The 14613-nt window shown below is 41.5% G+C and overlaps 1 protein-coding gene and 1 non-coding gene across 7 annotated transcripts in view; both read right to left on the reverse strand.

The window, feature by feature from the left end:
* Positions 1-14613, reverse strand: part of NAP1L4 (nucleosome assembly protein 1 like 4) — a 57220-nt gene that overhangs the window by 16917 nt on the left and 25690 nt on the right. For 4 of the 6 annotated variants that reach the window (XM_090032519.1, XM_090032520.1, XM_090032521.1 and 1 more), the window contains exons 9-14: positions 13082-13221; positions 8050-8195; positions 5537-5559; positions 4571-4690; positions 2256-2285; positions 637-693 (exon numbers count right to left, since the gene is read on the reverse strand). In XM_090032519.1, the coding sequence (XP_089888645.1) occupies positions 637-693; positions 2256-2285; positions 4571-4690; positions 5537-5559; positions 8050-8195; positions 13082-13221 (516 nt within the window). Of the gene's footprint in view, positions 1-636; positions 715-2255; positions 2286-4570; positions 4691-5536; positions 5560-8049; positions 8196-13081; positions 13222-14613 lie in introns of all 6 variants that reach the window. The other 2 variants (XR_016440234.1, XR_016440233.1) reach the window with 1 other exon arrangement.
* LOC149871437 (small nucleolar RNA SNORA54) lies at positions 13424-13542 on the reverse strand. The gene has a single exon (XR_016440906.1). It is a non-coding gene; the product is annotated as a small nucleolar RNA SNORA54 (small nucleolar RNA).

The raw sequence follows: 14613 nt of genomic DNA on the forward strand, positions 1-14613 counted from the left end.
GACTTCAAACTGATAGGATTCCGATATGTACAACCTTGTAAAATAGTTTTTTGGAAAACTTTCTATATCATTTCCCTTTACTTTATATAGGCAGATGGGGAACAATGCTTCTGTTCCAGTGCAAGTAAAACAAGGGGTGGGAGGCAGGGGTGGAAAGCAGGGGGTGAAAGGACCCCCCTTACCCCCAACTATCCAAAATACATTGTTCTAAGAACTTATAAAAAAGCCTTTGGCAATAACAAGTATAAGGAAAATAAATGTAAAGAAAAATCTGCAATTAGAATTGGTTCTCTTCAAAACAGCAGAGAACAGTGGTGCTCAACCTGGCCGCCTGCACCAGATGGAATGGCGCGGGGCCAACCCTAACCTCCAAACCTACCCTCCCAATCCAGCCCCATGTACTTCATGTAGCATGCAGGTCCATGTAATCCAACCCGCAGGGTTTCCCACAGGTCTGGAAATTTGGCAGCACAGAAGCAGCAATTATTACCACCACCACTCCCCACTGCCAAATTTTCAGGCCCATGGGGAGCACAGCATAGAATCCCAATGTACTCTGTGGTTACTGTCTGAATACTTATAAACTACTGTAATAAATGAGGATCTCACCCATATACCTATAAAAACAAAAAGTACCTTAGGCTCACTTTCTGTATCCTCCTCTTCCTCTCCCTCCTCTTCACCTTCCAATTCCTATGACAGGAAGAAAAGAGACTAAAAGAAATTAAAATTAGTTTAAAAAGCAGCTGCTTATGGTGAGGAAAGCCATCTAGTAGAACTAGTGCAAATATTACATTCCTGTGCCTTTCACCTATTAAAATCACTTGGGCTGGGGATAAGGCCTGACAAATCATCTGGCCTGGAATGCTGGCTTACACATTCATATGGAAGCTACTGCAAATTTCCAAAAGGTCAGGTTTTACTTGTTATGTCATTATGAGTTTCATACTTTTTGTCCTCCACCTGCCCACTCCACCTGCAGCTTTTTCTTGCTGGGCTCATGTATTCCTGTACCTGGTGCTATACCACTAGCATCCTTTCAGTTCCTCTCCTTGCACGTGCCTAAAAGCAAGTGCTAGCACTTCTGAATGGAGGCAAATAAGCAACTGATCAAGAGCTGGTTTTACAAAAAGCTCAGATTCCTCATTGCCAAAAGGCTGAACTCCTCAAAAAATAGCCAGATACAGTCCAGACCCAAAGTTAGACCATTTTACCGTGATGTTGTTATGAAAAGTTTTGAACATACCATGATGAAGAGTGGGGCAGGGGGAAGGAAATCACATATTGAGTTATTTGCCAAAGCATAGTGTCCAAATTTAACACTTTATTTTAGTGAAAAAATTGTATAGTGACTATCACTGTTGTGCTTGCGCTCTAACACCACCAAAACAAATGAACTTCAGTTGTAAACATAAACCAACTCAGAAGTAGTTCTTGTAAGTCCTTCATTTAAAAACTACTTTGAAAGGACCACATACATTTTAAAAAGAAAGGCTGAACCCTAGGACATGTAAGACTGCCAGTTAGCGGGATACATAGCCTGTATTTTTAAGCCATCTTCCATTGCAGCCGAAGCCTTTACCTTAATAAACAGCTACATCATCTTTGCAACCCTTACAACTACCCACAACAGTTTTCTTTGGTTTCTTCGTTTTAAAATGACTCCACTAGTATTGAAAGTGCCAATCCTCAACTCCTCTCAGGTGCAAAAACTAACTGCCACAGATTGTAGCACAAAAATACTGGACAAAACTACGATGAGTACTCGTGTTGCTTGTAGACATTAACACACACCAAAACATGCTTTACCAGAAGCAGCAGCGTGTTACTTCAACTAGACTCTGCTGTGTCTGCAAATATTGGGTGCTTCAGAGGGGCTTTTTGGCACTTAGCTAAAGCCGATTCAATCTCCTATTAGACAGAAAGTGCCAAAAATGCCCCACTGAAGTGCCTGATTTTTACAGACATTGGGCAAGCCGAGTTGAAATAACACTGCCTCTTCTAGGTGTGCGTGGGTCTTGGCACAGGAATGTGCCAAGTTTCAAGTCAAGTGCTTTTTTTTTTTTTTTTTTAAAACATCTGCAAGCACCCCTCAGGTACAGCTGTAGCAAGAGACAGAATAAATATACATTTCATATCTTACTATTAAACTATGAGAACAAATTTTGGAGAGAACTATGAACATAACAGCTCCATTTTTGCCCAACAAATGATAACTTCAGAAAAAGAAATATGGTTAGTGATATATGTCTTACCTCCTCTTCTCCTTCTTCTCCCTCTTCAAACTAAAAACAAAAGAAAAAAACAGAAAAAAAAACCCCCACATTTTTAGTTCTGCAGAATATTTTATGTACGTATTAGCTATAGTAGGCATACCTCATGAAACCTACAGCACATTTTATTTAAAAACATTAGTACTTACACCATTGCAAAGTGGTTATACAGTACTAGCTGCATTTTTTTTAGATGTGGATGCCATTATACAAAATTAAAGAATTTGCCTTCTGTCCTATGCCAAACTGGGAAAAGAATTAGGATTCTAGAACTCATCTCCCAAGTCTAATTTGTTTCCCATTAAACTACCCACTGTCGCCTCTAGATGATGACAATGATGCCTGCATGAGAGAGGTCATTTAATCTGATCAGACAAAAGGAAATCTCAACCCGGAAACATGACTGCAAAACATGTCCCTAGCAAGATGCACCTTTTTCTTGAGCTGTCTCAGTTCTGCAAGAGACACAAAAGATACAAGCCATTACATACATGCACAAATGCCTAAAGGATTTGTGAAAAAGGCAGCATAATTCCATTTTAAAAGCCAAGTCAAAAGCAGAAGTCTACAAATCATAGTAAGTTAGATGTTCATAAGCACTTTTTTGAATACTGTACATTTAGATTAGAAGCTGAAATAATACACTGACACCCCTTTTTGCTGTGCTTATAGGATACTCACCATGAATCAAATTTAAAAAAAAACGAAAACAAAAAAAACTTATTTAATGGGATTTGGTGAAAACAAACATCAAGAATATTTTTTTAAATATAGCTTTCAAATGAAAAAATTTGCCCTGATCAAAACTGGTCAGTGTAATAGCTTGGAAATACATCCTTAAAAAGAAAATAGGAAAACTAGTTCGCTCCCAAGCCAGAAATCTTTTGTTTTGTCTCCATCTAGTGTCTGTGTGCTACCGTAACACAGACTGCTTCTTTCACTCACATTCCTATAAAGTTACCAACTCAAAAAAGAGACCAAGTTACAATTTGCATTGCTTCAATAAATCAAACTTAAGCTGCAACTCAGCCAGCACAATGAAAGCCCAAACAACTCTTAACATCAGCTCCACAAACTTCTGCAAAATCTTAAGTTCTCCTATCAATATATACTGAGAGTGTAACCATCCCAGAGGTCAGCCACTATCCTGTTGCAATTCAACAAAAAGCTGCCAGTAAAAGGAAGCAGCAGATTAAGTGAGTGGTGTGATGTTAAATCAGGTGGGGGGGGGGGAAAACAAACAAACAAACAAAAAAAACCACCTCTCTCTACGGCTAGGGACAGAAGTTACAGAAACCGGTTTAAGTGATCAGAAACCAGTTTAAAACTGTAATAGATGAGAAGCTCAGTACACATAAATCAATTTCAAAATGGCTAAAACTGGGTTAAGATAAGCCTGGTTGAATGCATCAGTTAACTGATTTGGATCCAGCTGGTTTGTGAAACTTCTGCCCCAGACCTCTTCCGGGTTCAGGTTAAATCAGAGTCCCCCAGCATGCTTTCTAGCCCAGGGCTGGGCCGTGCCATCTCCTCCAGAGAGCAGGGCTGCCCCATCCCTCCACTCCCTTGCTGGAGCAGCAGGAGCTGGCTGACTAGGGGCAGACCCAGTTGGGGATGCAGCCCAGTCTATAAAGAGGTGGGGGGTGGGATTTAAACACCCCTTCCCTGACTCAAGCTTACTACTGACTGCAACTATGAACTATAAATCCCAGAGGCACCTGGAAGCAGGAGGAGAAAGTGATGATAAGCAACCCTGCAGAGCCCTGCTGCTGTAATTCTGGACTGCAAATCCTAGAGAGACCTTGGGGGCAGCAGGAAGAGGAAGTGAACACACAGCCAGAGAACCATGCTCTAGCATCCCCTGGCTTCTGGCCTAAGCCACTGCAGGCGTGTCGCTACATTTCCCGAATCAAAAGGTAAGTGTCTATTCACTTCCGTTTCAGTTCAATCAGTGTAGACTGACCTGCAAAAACTGAATTGACTCAGCCTTGGGCTTTCTGACTGTCTGTACCTAGCCTATCAGACGTAATAAATGCTAGGCAGTCAGTCAGTGAAGGGTCCCAAAAGATGCATACCAGTCTACTGTAACCCTGGTTTGCCCAGTTATTTGGCCAAAAAACTTATTGCTGATTTCAGATGCGTCATTTATTCTCTTCCCAATTCCTACATGAAAAAATTTCACACATTTATGTGTTTTAGTCAAGCAAATAATGTTGTTATTCACCATTTTCACTGGAAGAAACTGATTCTTTGTACAGGAAAACAAAACAGACAAGATCAGTCATAAATATACCTACATTATCATCATCCTCTATAGCTTCCCCAGTGAAATAAAGCACAGCACGAGGAACTATCCTTTCACGGAAGAAGTGTCCGATTTCAAAGTCTGTTGCTAAAGTAAACTCTGAATCTTCATCCTACAAAACAAGTCAATTCGGTTTAAGGCTTACTACCAGAAGCATAAACACATTACACAGATAGCTCACCTTCAGAATTAGCACTTGAAAACCGAAGAATCTGAGATCAAAGCCAAGAGGACCAGGCTTCAACTTTAATATATTTACATTTTACAACGTTTCAGAGACATTAGGGCTGGAAGGGACCTCAGAAGGTCATTGACTCCAGCCCCCTACCTAAGGGGCAGGAAGTCAGCTGGGGTCATAGGATCCCAGCAAAATAAGCATCCAAATTTCTTTTGAAGGTGTTCAATGTAGCTGCTTGAACCACCTCCGATAGCAGGCTATTCTAGACCTTGGAACGCTATTCTAATGGAAAAATAATAAAATCCCAAACTCTCTGCTGGTTTAGAAATTGAACTCCACCTAAATACCCCCTTATATACAACCCATATTGGAACACATTCCTTTAACAAGAAGGAATGGGCTATTAAACTAAGAGTACTACTAAGTATCTGTGTTGTGATGGGGGAAAAAAACTATTTATTAGGGACCTTGGATCTTACTAAGGAAGAGCACTGGGTGGCTTCAGGAGACTGGACCTCTTGCCAAGGTGGCCTGTTATAAAACAGACACAACGAGAGACGGAAGAGCAAGTCATAGGAGAACTAAGCTATTTGGGGAAGTAATGTAAACAAAGTATTTTGTCTTATCAAACTGAAAACTCAATGTTCTTACTAAAAAAAGTCAAAATAAGAGCAAAATCTATGTACTACCATAGGTGTAGGCATCTGAGTAAAGTCTAGGAAGGGAAGTTTAGTATGCAAATAAACACAAAAGTAATAAGATTTGAAAAGTGAAACTTACCAGTGACTCGCCATCCCCAGATACTACAAAAACAAAAAAGATGAGTATTCAAGAAATGGTTTTAAAAACATTTCAGTGTAAGGGTAAACAAACACCCAGTGAGACCATGATGATATGAGTAGAAATCTCTTCACAGAAATAAAGTTAGGTAACTCTGGGTATAACTTGTTGGAACTGCAGAGCCTGCAAATCCTTGGTACTGATAACATGACTGAAGGGAAAACAATTCAGTTTCAGCTCATCTTTAACATATATAAATTGAATTTAAGAATCTTTGCCATATTACAACATAAAGATAATGAAATTAAGATGTGTGAACACTGCCACTCTGATTTAATGTTATAAAAATGTTGGGAAAGGGAAATGTTATCCATCTTTGAAGAAGGAACATGGAACCTTATTAATATCTGCCAAATATTAAAGGTCTCAATTCTGCAATTAATACAAAGATGTAAAATCTGTTGTCCACCAGTCCTCATTGGTAAGGTTAACAACTCTTTGCAGAAAGTTCTTCCAGGCCTTGAAAATAAATTATTTCAGACTACACAAAACTACAATATGACTGCTATTACCTGATAGTGCCATAACTCATTCTCCTTTTTTCAGATCCAATGCTGGGAGCATAAATTAGAACACCACTGTGTCAGCGTATCCTTCTTCCTTACATAATCTGAGATTTTCTCTGTCATGGCTGTAGTTGTTACAAACAACTACAGCAAGACAACATAATACTTTGTACAAGGCTAGCAAAACAGGGTGTGGCAACTTATGGCCCGGCAGGACAGATCTGGTCCACAAAACAATTGCAGGAGTGGGGGAAGGGGGAAATCTCAGAGAAAGCAAGAATATAGCTTACGATCAGTGTGATAGAGTTTAATTTTTAAACTGTGCATCTCATCCTTTAAATCTAGAATGGCAGTGTAGAGCCTTGCTGTACAGTATTAAGACCCAAACTGACAGTATTAAGAACAAAACAGCCAGAATACATTAAACTGTGCTCGAAATCCTGTTTATACTATATTCCACCCAGGTTACGTGCCTATAACATCAGGTAAAAACAAAAGTTAGCTGTTCTAGCATCTTTAGCTACACCTCAGATTACTAAATCTCTCTCCCTGTTTAATACGGCTGTAGGAAACAGCACCATTCTGCTTCATCTGTTTTGAAGAAACAGCATTTCGTTTAGAGTTTCGTTTCATCAGAACCGTTTCAACATTTCGCTCATAGGCTATAACGAGGAAGCACAAAACTGCCTGTCAGTTTGTCATTTCTAGCCTGATTTGGACCAAACGTGCAGGGATAGTGGCCCCTTCTGAGGGCATGAAGCCTGCCAAGTTTTAAAAAGATAGGTGGCAGGGGTTTCTAGGAAACTGCACCTCAAGTTGCTGACAAGCAAAACTGTCACTTGCCAGCAGCAGCAGCCTCCCGTCATCTGGCAGGCAGAGCAGAGGCTCACCCGCACCCCTGGGAGGAGTCCACCAGAGCCCCACAGCCCTCCCAGGGTTGCGGGCCCCCGATCTGCCTGCTGGATCACAGGAGGTTGCTACTGCTGGCTGAAACCGACGCTGGGTGCAGCCCACACCCAACGTCGGCAAGACTGGTGCTGCCGGTGGTCCCAGCCAGCAGCAGCAGCATGCTGTCATCTGACATGCAAATCCGGGAGCCAGCACCCCAAGAGGACTGGGGGCAGTGCCAGAATCCTCTCGGGGTACACAGCCCCTGGATCTGCGTGGGATGACAGGAGGCTGCTACTGTGCTGAGACCAAGCCCGGCTTCAAAACTCAAAACGTTTCGACTGCCCTTGTTTCATTTAGAAGGTTTTGGTTTCATTTCGATTTCACTGTTTCGAGCTTGAAATGCATCAAAACAGTTTTGAAATGAAACACCAGGTAAAATTTTGCACAGCCCTACTGTTTAGTTGTTGGCAAATAGCAGCTTTTTTGTTCTGCTACTTGGTTCTCATTTCAGACACTAGATCAGTGGTTCTCAACTTTGTTAGATTCAAGCCCCTTTCAGAACATGCCAAATCTTAGTTATTTTTCTGCACTCAAGAAAAAAAATTAAGAGCAACTTCTGTTACAAACAACTTGAAAAGACCACAACAGGATAGAATGTATTTAACACAATTAATTCCTATTTGAAATCTCTGGGTTTCTCTTGTGAATCATGCTTGCAACACTAACAACGTTAATACTGCATGACACCAGATGGCACCTCTTAAAGATTTAAATGAGAATCACTGTTCTAAATGATGGATTCAGGGAAGCGATCAACTGCAGTCTAACAGCAGTACTCTACTGCTTGCCAAATGCATATCCCACTACTTTAGATCCGATTTAGCCACTTCAAATGAGGTGTATATATGAACATATTCAAAGGAACATATCTGCAGTACAGACAGCATGGTTAATGAATCTATAAGTATAGCCAAAATAAACAAGCCAATTTGATAAGAACAGAGTTCATGTAATTCACAGAAGTCCCAATAATCCCTTTCTACAGCTCAAGCTTACCTTTTATTGGGCTGAAGAAGTTAAAGAATGAATCATTGGGGACTTGTTTAGTAATTGTTCGAACTGTGCCCCGACCCTTGTGTTTCTGCTTCTTCTTGATTGTTTTAACTGTAACATTTTTTCCTTTCTTCCAGTCAATACTGCACCTACAGACAGTACAAGGGAAACAATATTTTATTGCAAAGTGACATGGGGAAAATATGCAACTTTAATATTAGTAAAACACAAAGGGAGGCAAAGATTGGTTTCAGTTTTATAGGCAATTGAATTAGCTTAACAAAATATTAAGCCTGTTTTGAATACACTGTTCTGTATTAATGCTGTTGTTACAGAGATTACACTAAATATTCAGTGTACAGATATAGGAGTACCTCAAGGGCCCAAATTCTCTATTCATTCCCCACTGTAGAGCTCAATCATTACAAAGTTGGGAACAGTGTCACACAGCCAACCTAAGAATCATCTTTGTGCAAGGAAACCCAGCCTAGATGGTGTGGTGTAGCAATTATTCTCCAACCTGGGTGTCAGAGGGACATGGCTGGTGAAGTAAGGACATGGAACAACCCTCTTGAGCAGTGGACAGCCAGGCAAAGTACAGTCCAGTCCAGTCCAGTATCCATATTCCCATGCAAGGGACCAAAGAACTGCTCAGCTTTTGTGAGAATCAGACAGCTGTGAAGGAAACAGACATATTTGCAGTCCCAGTATGAGGCCATTGCATAGCACAACTTGGACTGACTTGACATGTTGTTCAACTCCATGCTACTGGAACTGTTACCCAACTTGGCTCTCACACCATCAAGAGACTGAAGTCAGGCTGTAGTTTTACTCATGTTTGCTCAAAACACTGAACAAGCTACAGTATAACTACAGTCGGTCAGGACATATAACAGACAGTTACCATTGGAGAGAGAAGTATAAATAAAGTTATGTGCTAGTCCTGTGTTCATTGCTGTAGTCAATCTCACAGTGAGGTAGCTGTTTGCTCAGGTAGAAAGCCACGTGCTACCTACTATAAGCAATTTGAATAGGATAGCTGCTCCGCTTTATACTATAAAATCCAGGGCACATTAAAGTAATCCTGTTGTCTACTCACATGCTGAAGCAGACTCCTAATTGGAGAAAATAGTCCACCATACTCTGGAACAGTTTAGTGGCCTAGGACACCTTGTCCCACAGATAGTCAACCAGTCAACTGTTTGACAGAGGTAGCCATGTTAGACTGAAAAAAAATCAGGCAGGGTAGAGTAACATAGTCTAAAAGGGGTGTCCAGGTTGAACTGCCTCACCCATCTTGTACACACCCAGACAGAGAAGGACCGTGACAAGCTTATGCTGCTGCCTTAAGTCCTTTCCAGTACGACCTCTTTCCCTACACACCCAGAGCACAAGGTAGGATCAGGAAGGGCTGCAGCAAGAGCAGGCACTCCTGCTTGCTTCAAGTTTACCAGATAACCCTAATGCAGGCAGGAGCCTATGCTCATGTCACCACCCTTCTCAGTCTGGCTCTGCATACAGTGGGCAGGGCACTAACCTGGTGGAAACAGCAGCACCCCCCGTCCCAGTTGAGAGCTACTGAGGTAAGCTAAGGCAGAAAAATAACGGTTCTTAACTGGGGTGCTGCCAAATTCAAAAAAGGTTGTGGACAAGTACCATGAATCTAAAAAGGTTGAGTGTCACTGGCCTAGACAAAAAGGAATGTTGGTCTATGGGACCACCACAGTGAAACCAAACCAGCAAAGTACCTAATTCAGCAGCCAGTCTATGTATGAGCTTCTGAAAGGTTTTGGTACATGGTTGGGATACTTCTAGGAACGCTAAATATTATTCTTTTAGGAACAAAAACTGGGTTAAAAAGCTGAAATTCACAGTTTAAAAGGCTAAAAGCTACATGATCCCATTACCAGCAACTTAGAGTACAAAACTGCATCTATATGGTCACTACCCTAACCTCTTAAGGTCACAAGAGGTCAACAGAAAGGTCCAGTTCTGACAGGGTAAACAGGCAAAGATTCAAAGTTTACTCCACAGAACAAAAATCTTTGGTGCAGATCCATAGACCTGGGCAAGGCAACTGTGAGTCAGCACAAACTTCTAGGAGCCCAGCTCCTAGAATCAAATTTACAAATTCAATGTTCTATATACTGTGAATGGGGACAGTTAAGTAACCAAACAATGGCTTCATAGACAGTACACTGAGCAGGGAAGTAAGCTAACAAACGGCAAACTGCCTCACCTACACACTAAAGCACCTCTGCAAGCCTGAAATTTAAAGCCCCAAACCCCGCTCCTACACTAAAGGTGTTTAAATAATCTCTTTAGGAACAGAAAATTGGAACTCCTTAAAAGTAAAACATAGCTGGTAACAGAAGTGATACCACCCACTTGAGTTTAACCACTAGATTATTGCATAACTTGGAAAATGGAAGTGGGAGACCAGTATTTTAGGCCCTCCTCAATCTGGGGACTGTGTTTTACTCCACATTCAGCACCCTTTATCCAATGAATATGTATAAAGTCCCTAGAATAGTTCCAAAGACAGGGGTAAGAACCCAGATTTCTCCCTCTTAGGCAAGTACATTCATCATTGTTCTAGAAAGCTTTCCCCAGGAAAACTTTCATTCTTTGCTGTCATGGAAGAATTTCAAATAGGAAGATGGAGAGTAACCCCAGCCTAGGGTTTATGGCCCTCTTTTAAAAAGAGATAAAAGTATGTCCGAATGCCCTCAGGCTGAAAGCACAAAGTCCAGGCCTCCCATTTCCTGATCATGTGCCAGCCAATACTTTAGTATTTAAAAGCCAGGCACATCTGCTGTGCCAAGACATGTGTTACACACCTTCAGAGCGTGACTGCCAAACCAGACTTACCCAAATATTTAGATAGAGTGAGGGTGAACCAATACAGATTTTCTGGGCCAATACCGATGGTCAATTATTAACCAGCCACATCAACCAATACCAATCCGACTGCAGATATGCAGCCCCACAGCTTGAAGAGCAGTGTTCAGCTACTAAGTCTGTGGGGGTAGGGAGATTGAGGCCTCCACGGTGAAGGAGGAAATGGGGTAGAGGCAGGGGCTGCCCAGGCACGGTCCGGGACAGAGCCACAGGCAGCTTGTTCAGGGATGCAAAGGGGGGAGAGGGGGCCAGCTCCCACCATGGTGTGAGCAGGGTGAAGGCAGGCTGCCTGCTGCAGGCTCAGGGCCTCTTCCAGGGCGTGGGGCATGGCAATTATAACATTTTGGGGTGGCTGTAGCCCCCACTTTCAGCATTGCTGTCTCCTGCCCCATGCCAAAACACAGCCCCAGCCCAGCTGCCCTGCCAGGAAGAGGCCAGCACAGCCCCCGACCATGAACCCACAGCAGCGCATGCACATGGCATTTTTCAGTGACACTGCCAGCAACACCAGCCAAAAAAAGCCAGTTGCCAATAGTGTCAATTTTCCTTTAATCAGTGCTGATATGAACCAATATAAATTGGTGCACCTCTAGTACACAGGTACTTAGTTGGGAATCCTGAATTATTTGGATTGGGAGATGGCCAAGCTGAGTATTTCAGGGTAGGAGGATAGTAGGTCTGTGCGAAGCTTCAGGTGGAGATTTGAATCAAATTTTAATTCAAAAGGTCCGATTCGATTCAAAGCTCTCTGAATCTTTGGAAGATTTGGAAAGCTTTGATGATCTGGGCAGCAGGAAGCTGCAGCCAACTCCAAGCTGGTAAGTACTAGGGGCAGGGACCATGGGGGGTGACCTGGCCTGCTCCTCCAGCCCCCCACCACATGGCTGCCCCGCCCACCCCTGCTCCCAGCCCTTTAAAGAAAAGCCTCGGTACTCACCAGGTGCTACCTGGCAGGGGGTGATCCCTGCTGCACCCCACTGCATGGGGGGCTCTGCACAAGACCCCCAACCCTCCCCTCCAACTGACTGAGTCAGTTATTAGATAAAAGGTGCTAAAGAGACTCCACTAAAGCTCCCAATCTATACAGACATTCAGTGAGCTGGGTCCAACTAATGCAATGCCTCTTCTGGGCACATGCTAGACTCAGTCCAGAGTGCACAGAGTTTAAAGTAAAGCTCCAGGGTTTTTTTGTTTTTGTTTTTTTTAAATGTCTGTAAGCAGCCTTAAAGGATTTTACCAATAAATGTAGGTGCCTGCAGACTGAGGCACCAAGGCAGTTAGGCAGGCATTTTTTTTTTTTTTTTTTTTAAAATAGCTCGCTTGCATTTAGACACTTAATTTCCTCCAAAAATTACTCTTTAAGAACGAATTTTTTGGCTTTAGCCTTAATTTTCTGACTAAAAAAAAGGCCAACTCCCAGAAAAATCTGTAAAAAAATCTGTATAGTTACAGCTACATGCACAATTTTAAAAGGTGAATTATTTTTTTCCCCGGGAGATACTCCTCCTGGGGAACACTGTACCCACCAGGAGATATTCCTTCTGTAAACAAACATACCCTACTTTTGAGTGCAATTTTTTTTTTTTTTTTTTTTTTTTAAATGCTCGAGGCATGTTCACAAGAGTACTAGAACCACGACCCTGTCAGACAGTCCGCCTACTCAAAGGCCAAAAAGATATTCCACTCATGCATTATTACCTACATGTTTTTTCTTCTGGACTGAAGAATAATAATGTAATAGCAGTTGCTGATGGTTTATTTGCAAACTAGATAAGTGTCCAACAGGGGATGGATTGAGACCACCACTAAGTTTGCACAAAAATGCAAGCATCACTTTTTAGTCGCTACCTCTCTGATCTGAATCAGAGACACTGACTTGGAAGTGAAAGGTTAGTTTAAATTATTTAACCCTTAGCCTATAAAAACATAACAATTAAACAACACTATTTTCTTTCATATGTATGCAATGTGGTGCTTAATAAAATTCTTTGAGTTTACCACTTCTACCACCAGTTGGGCAGTTTTGTCCCAAAGGCTCTTTATATATTGCCAACCATTACCATGATAAAGAAAATAGCATCTAAAGAACACGGACTAGAAACTCATAATGTCTTAAAGTGCAAGTTTTCCTTACCCCTCACAATCAACTATTTCAGGGCCTTCAAATGAAAAAGGATCCGTCTTGTCTGGTTCCGACTTCATCTTGTAGGTTTTTGTCAGGACTGAATTAGTAAAGTAGTCATTGGGCCCAAAGTGAAACTCTAATGAGAAAGACTTAAAAAAAAATTATTATTGTTAGAATTCAAATCTAATTTGATCTTTATAATTTTGAACTAATACAGGGAAGAGCAAGGCAAAGTTTAAAAGCTTCCTGCTATGCAAAAAATCTAATTCTACTACTATTACAAACTGCTAGGGCTCAAAGTTACTTATACAAGACTAGAAAATACTAAACTAATTAAGTAAATCCATTTAGGTTTGTCCCCAGATGGGAAGACTGACAAATTCTGTCTCTTCTATATCTGGGACTTAGTATAGCACCAGAATGGAACCCATTTCCAGGAAGATACTGTCAACAGGTTACGAACAGTGCAAAAGGCAAAAAGAAAAACATGTTGATAGAGTCTGTCCTAAAACTAAACATTACAACGGCGTAACTTTCAAAGCTTTATTGCAATTTTGTTTAAACTAAGTGATTACTTTAGTCTGCAGATATACAGTTCTTCCACCCCTTAGTACACAGTCACAGTCTTCCTGAGATCAATTCCCATTCCAAAGCTCTTGCATGATTCAGAAAATCTGTTCAAGATATACTGCAGGGAAGATTCACTATGGGCAACCAAAGCCGCATAATGTACAAACAGGAACTCTCTCAGAACCAGTTCTTTCAACTTTGTTTTCATTCTAAACCTTGCACTGTTGAACAAGCCTCCATCTAGTCTGGTTCAAAGATCAATGCCATCATTGCTGCCCTTGAATGGATTAAGAAGCAGGAAAGAAGGGCAGAGGTTAAAGAGCACAGAGGCTAAGGCATCCGTTTCACCCTGTTGTTGATGTCACAAGCACTGGATTCCTCATTTTCATAATATTACAGGTGCCTTCATACCTTGATGTAATAAGTAAATGATGCTCAACAGTTTGGGGGAGAGAAGCAGAGCAGGGGATACAGTTTCTTCAGAACAATAAGGCCCTGTCTGTTGACCGTATCAAAGGCCTGTGTCAATCAAGAAGACTCCATACATTGGTATTTGTTTTTTCTACGTTTGACCAAAGATATCATATCAATGGTAGAGCATCCTGAGCCTCACACAATCTATCGTGAAAGTCATTCACCTAGAAATTGCAGCTTAAGAAGCATGAAGCAAGTGACAATTTTTATGACAATATTCAACAGGAGGTACCTATATAGTTGTCAGAACTGCTTATATCCCCTTTGGTTTTGTACAACTGTACAACCCGATCACCTTCAAAATCCTGAAGTACCTCTTCCTCTTTCCAACAGAACAATATAACTTCATTGAGCTTTTGAAGCAACTCACTGTTGGCACATTTGTAGATTTCAGCAGGCAGACCATTTCTGGATGCTTTGGTGCCAGGAATCCATTTAGTGTCTTTCTGCAAATCTTCTCATGTAGGCTCAATGTCCAAATCTATCATTACTGCAAA

This window comes from Crocodylus siamensis, chromosome 2 (genome assembly GCF_052110815.1).
Source record: "Crocodylus siamensis isolate JL-2025a chromosome 2, ASM5211081v1, whole genome shotgun sequence".
Classification (NCBI taxonomy): Eukaryota; Metazoa; Chordata; order Crocodylia; family Crocodylidae; genus Crocodylus; species Crocodylus siamensis.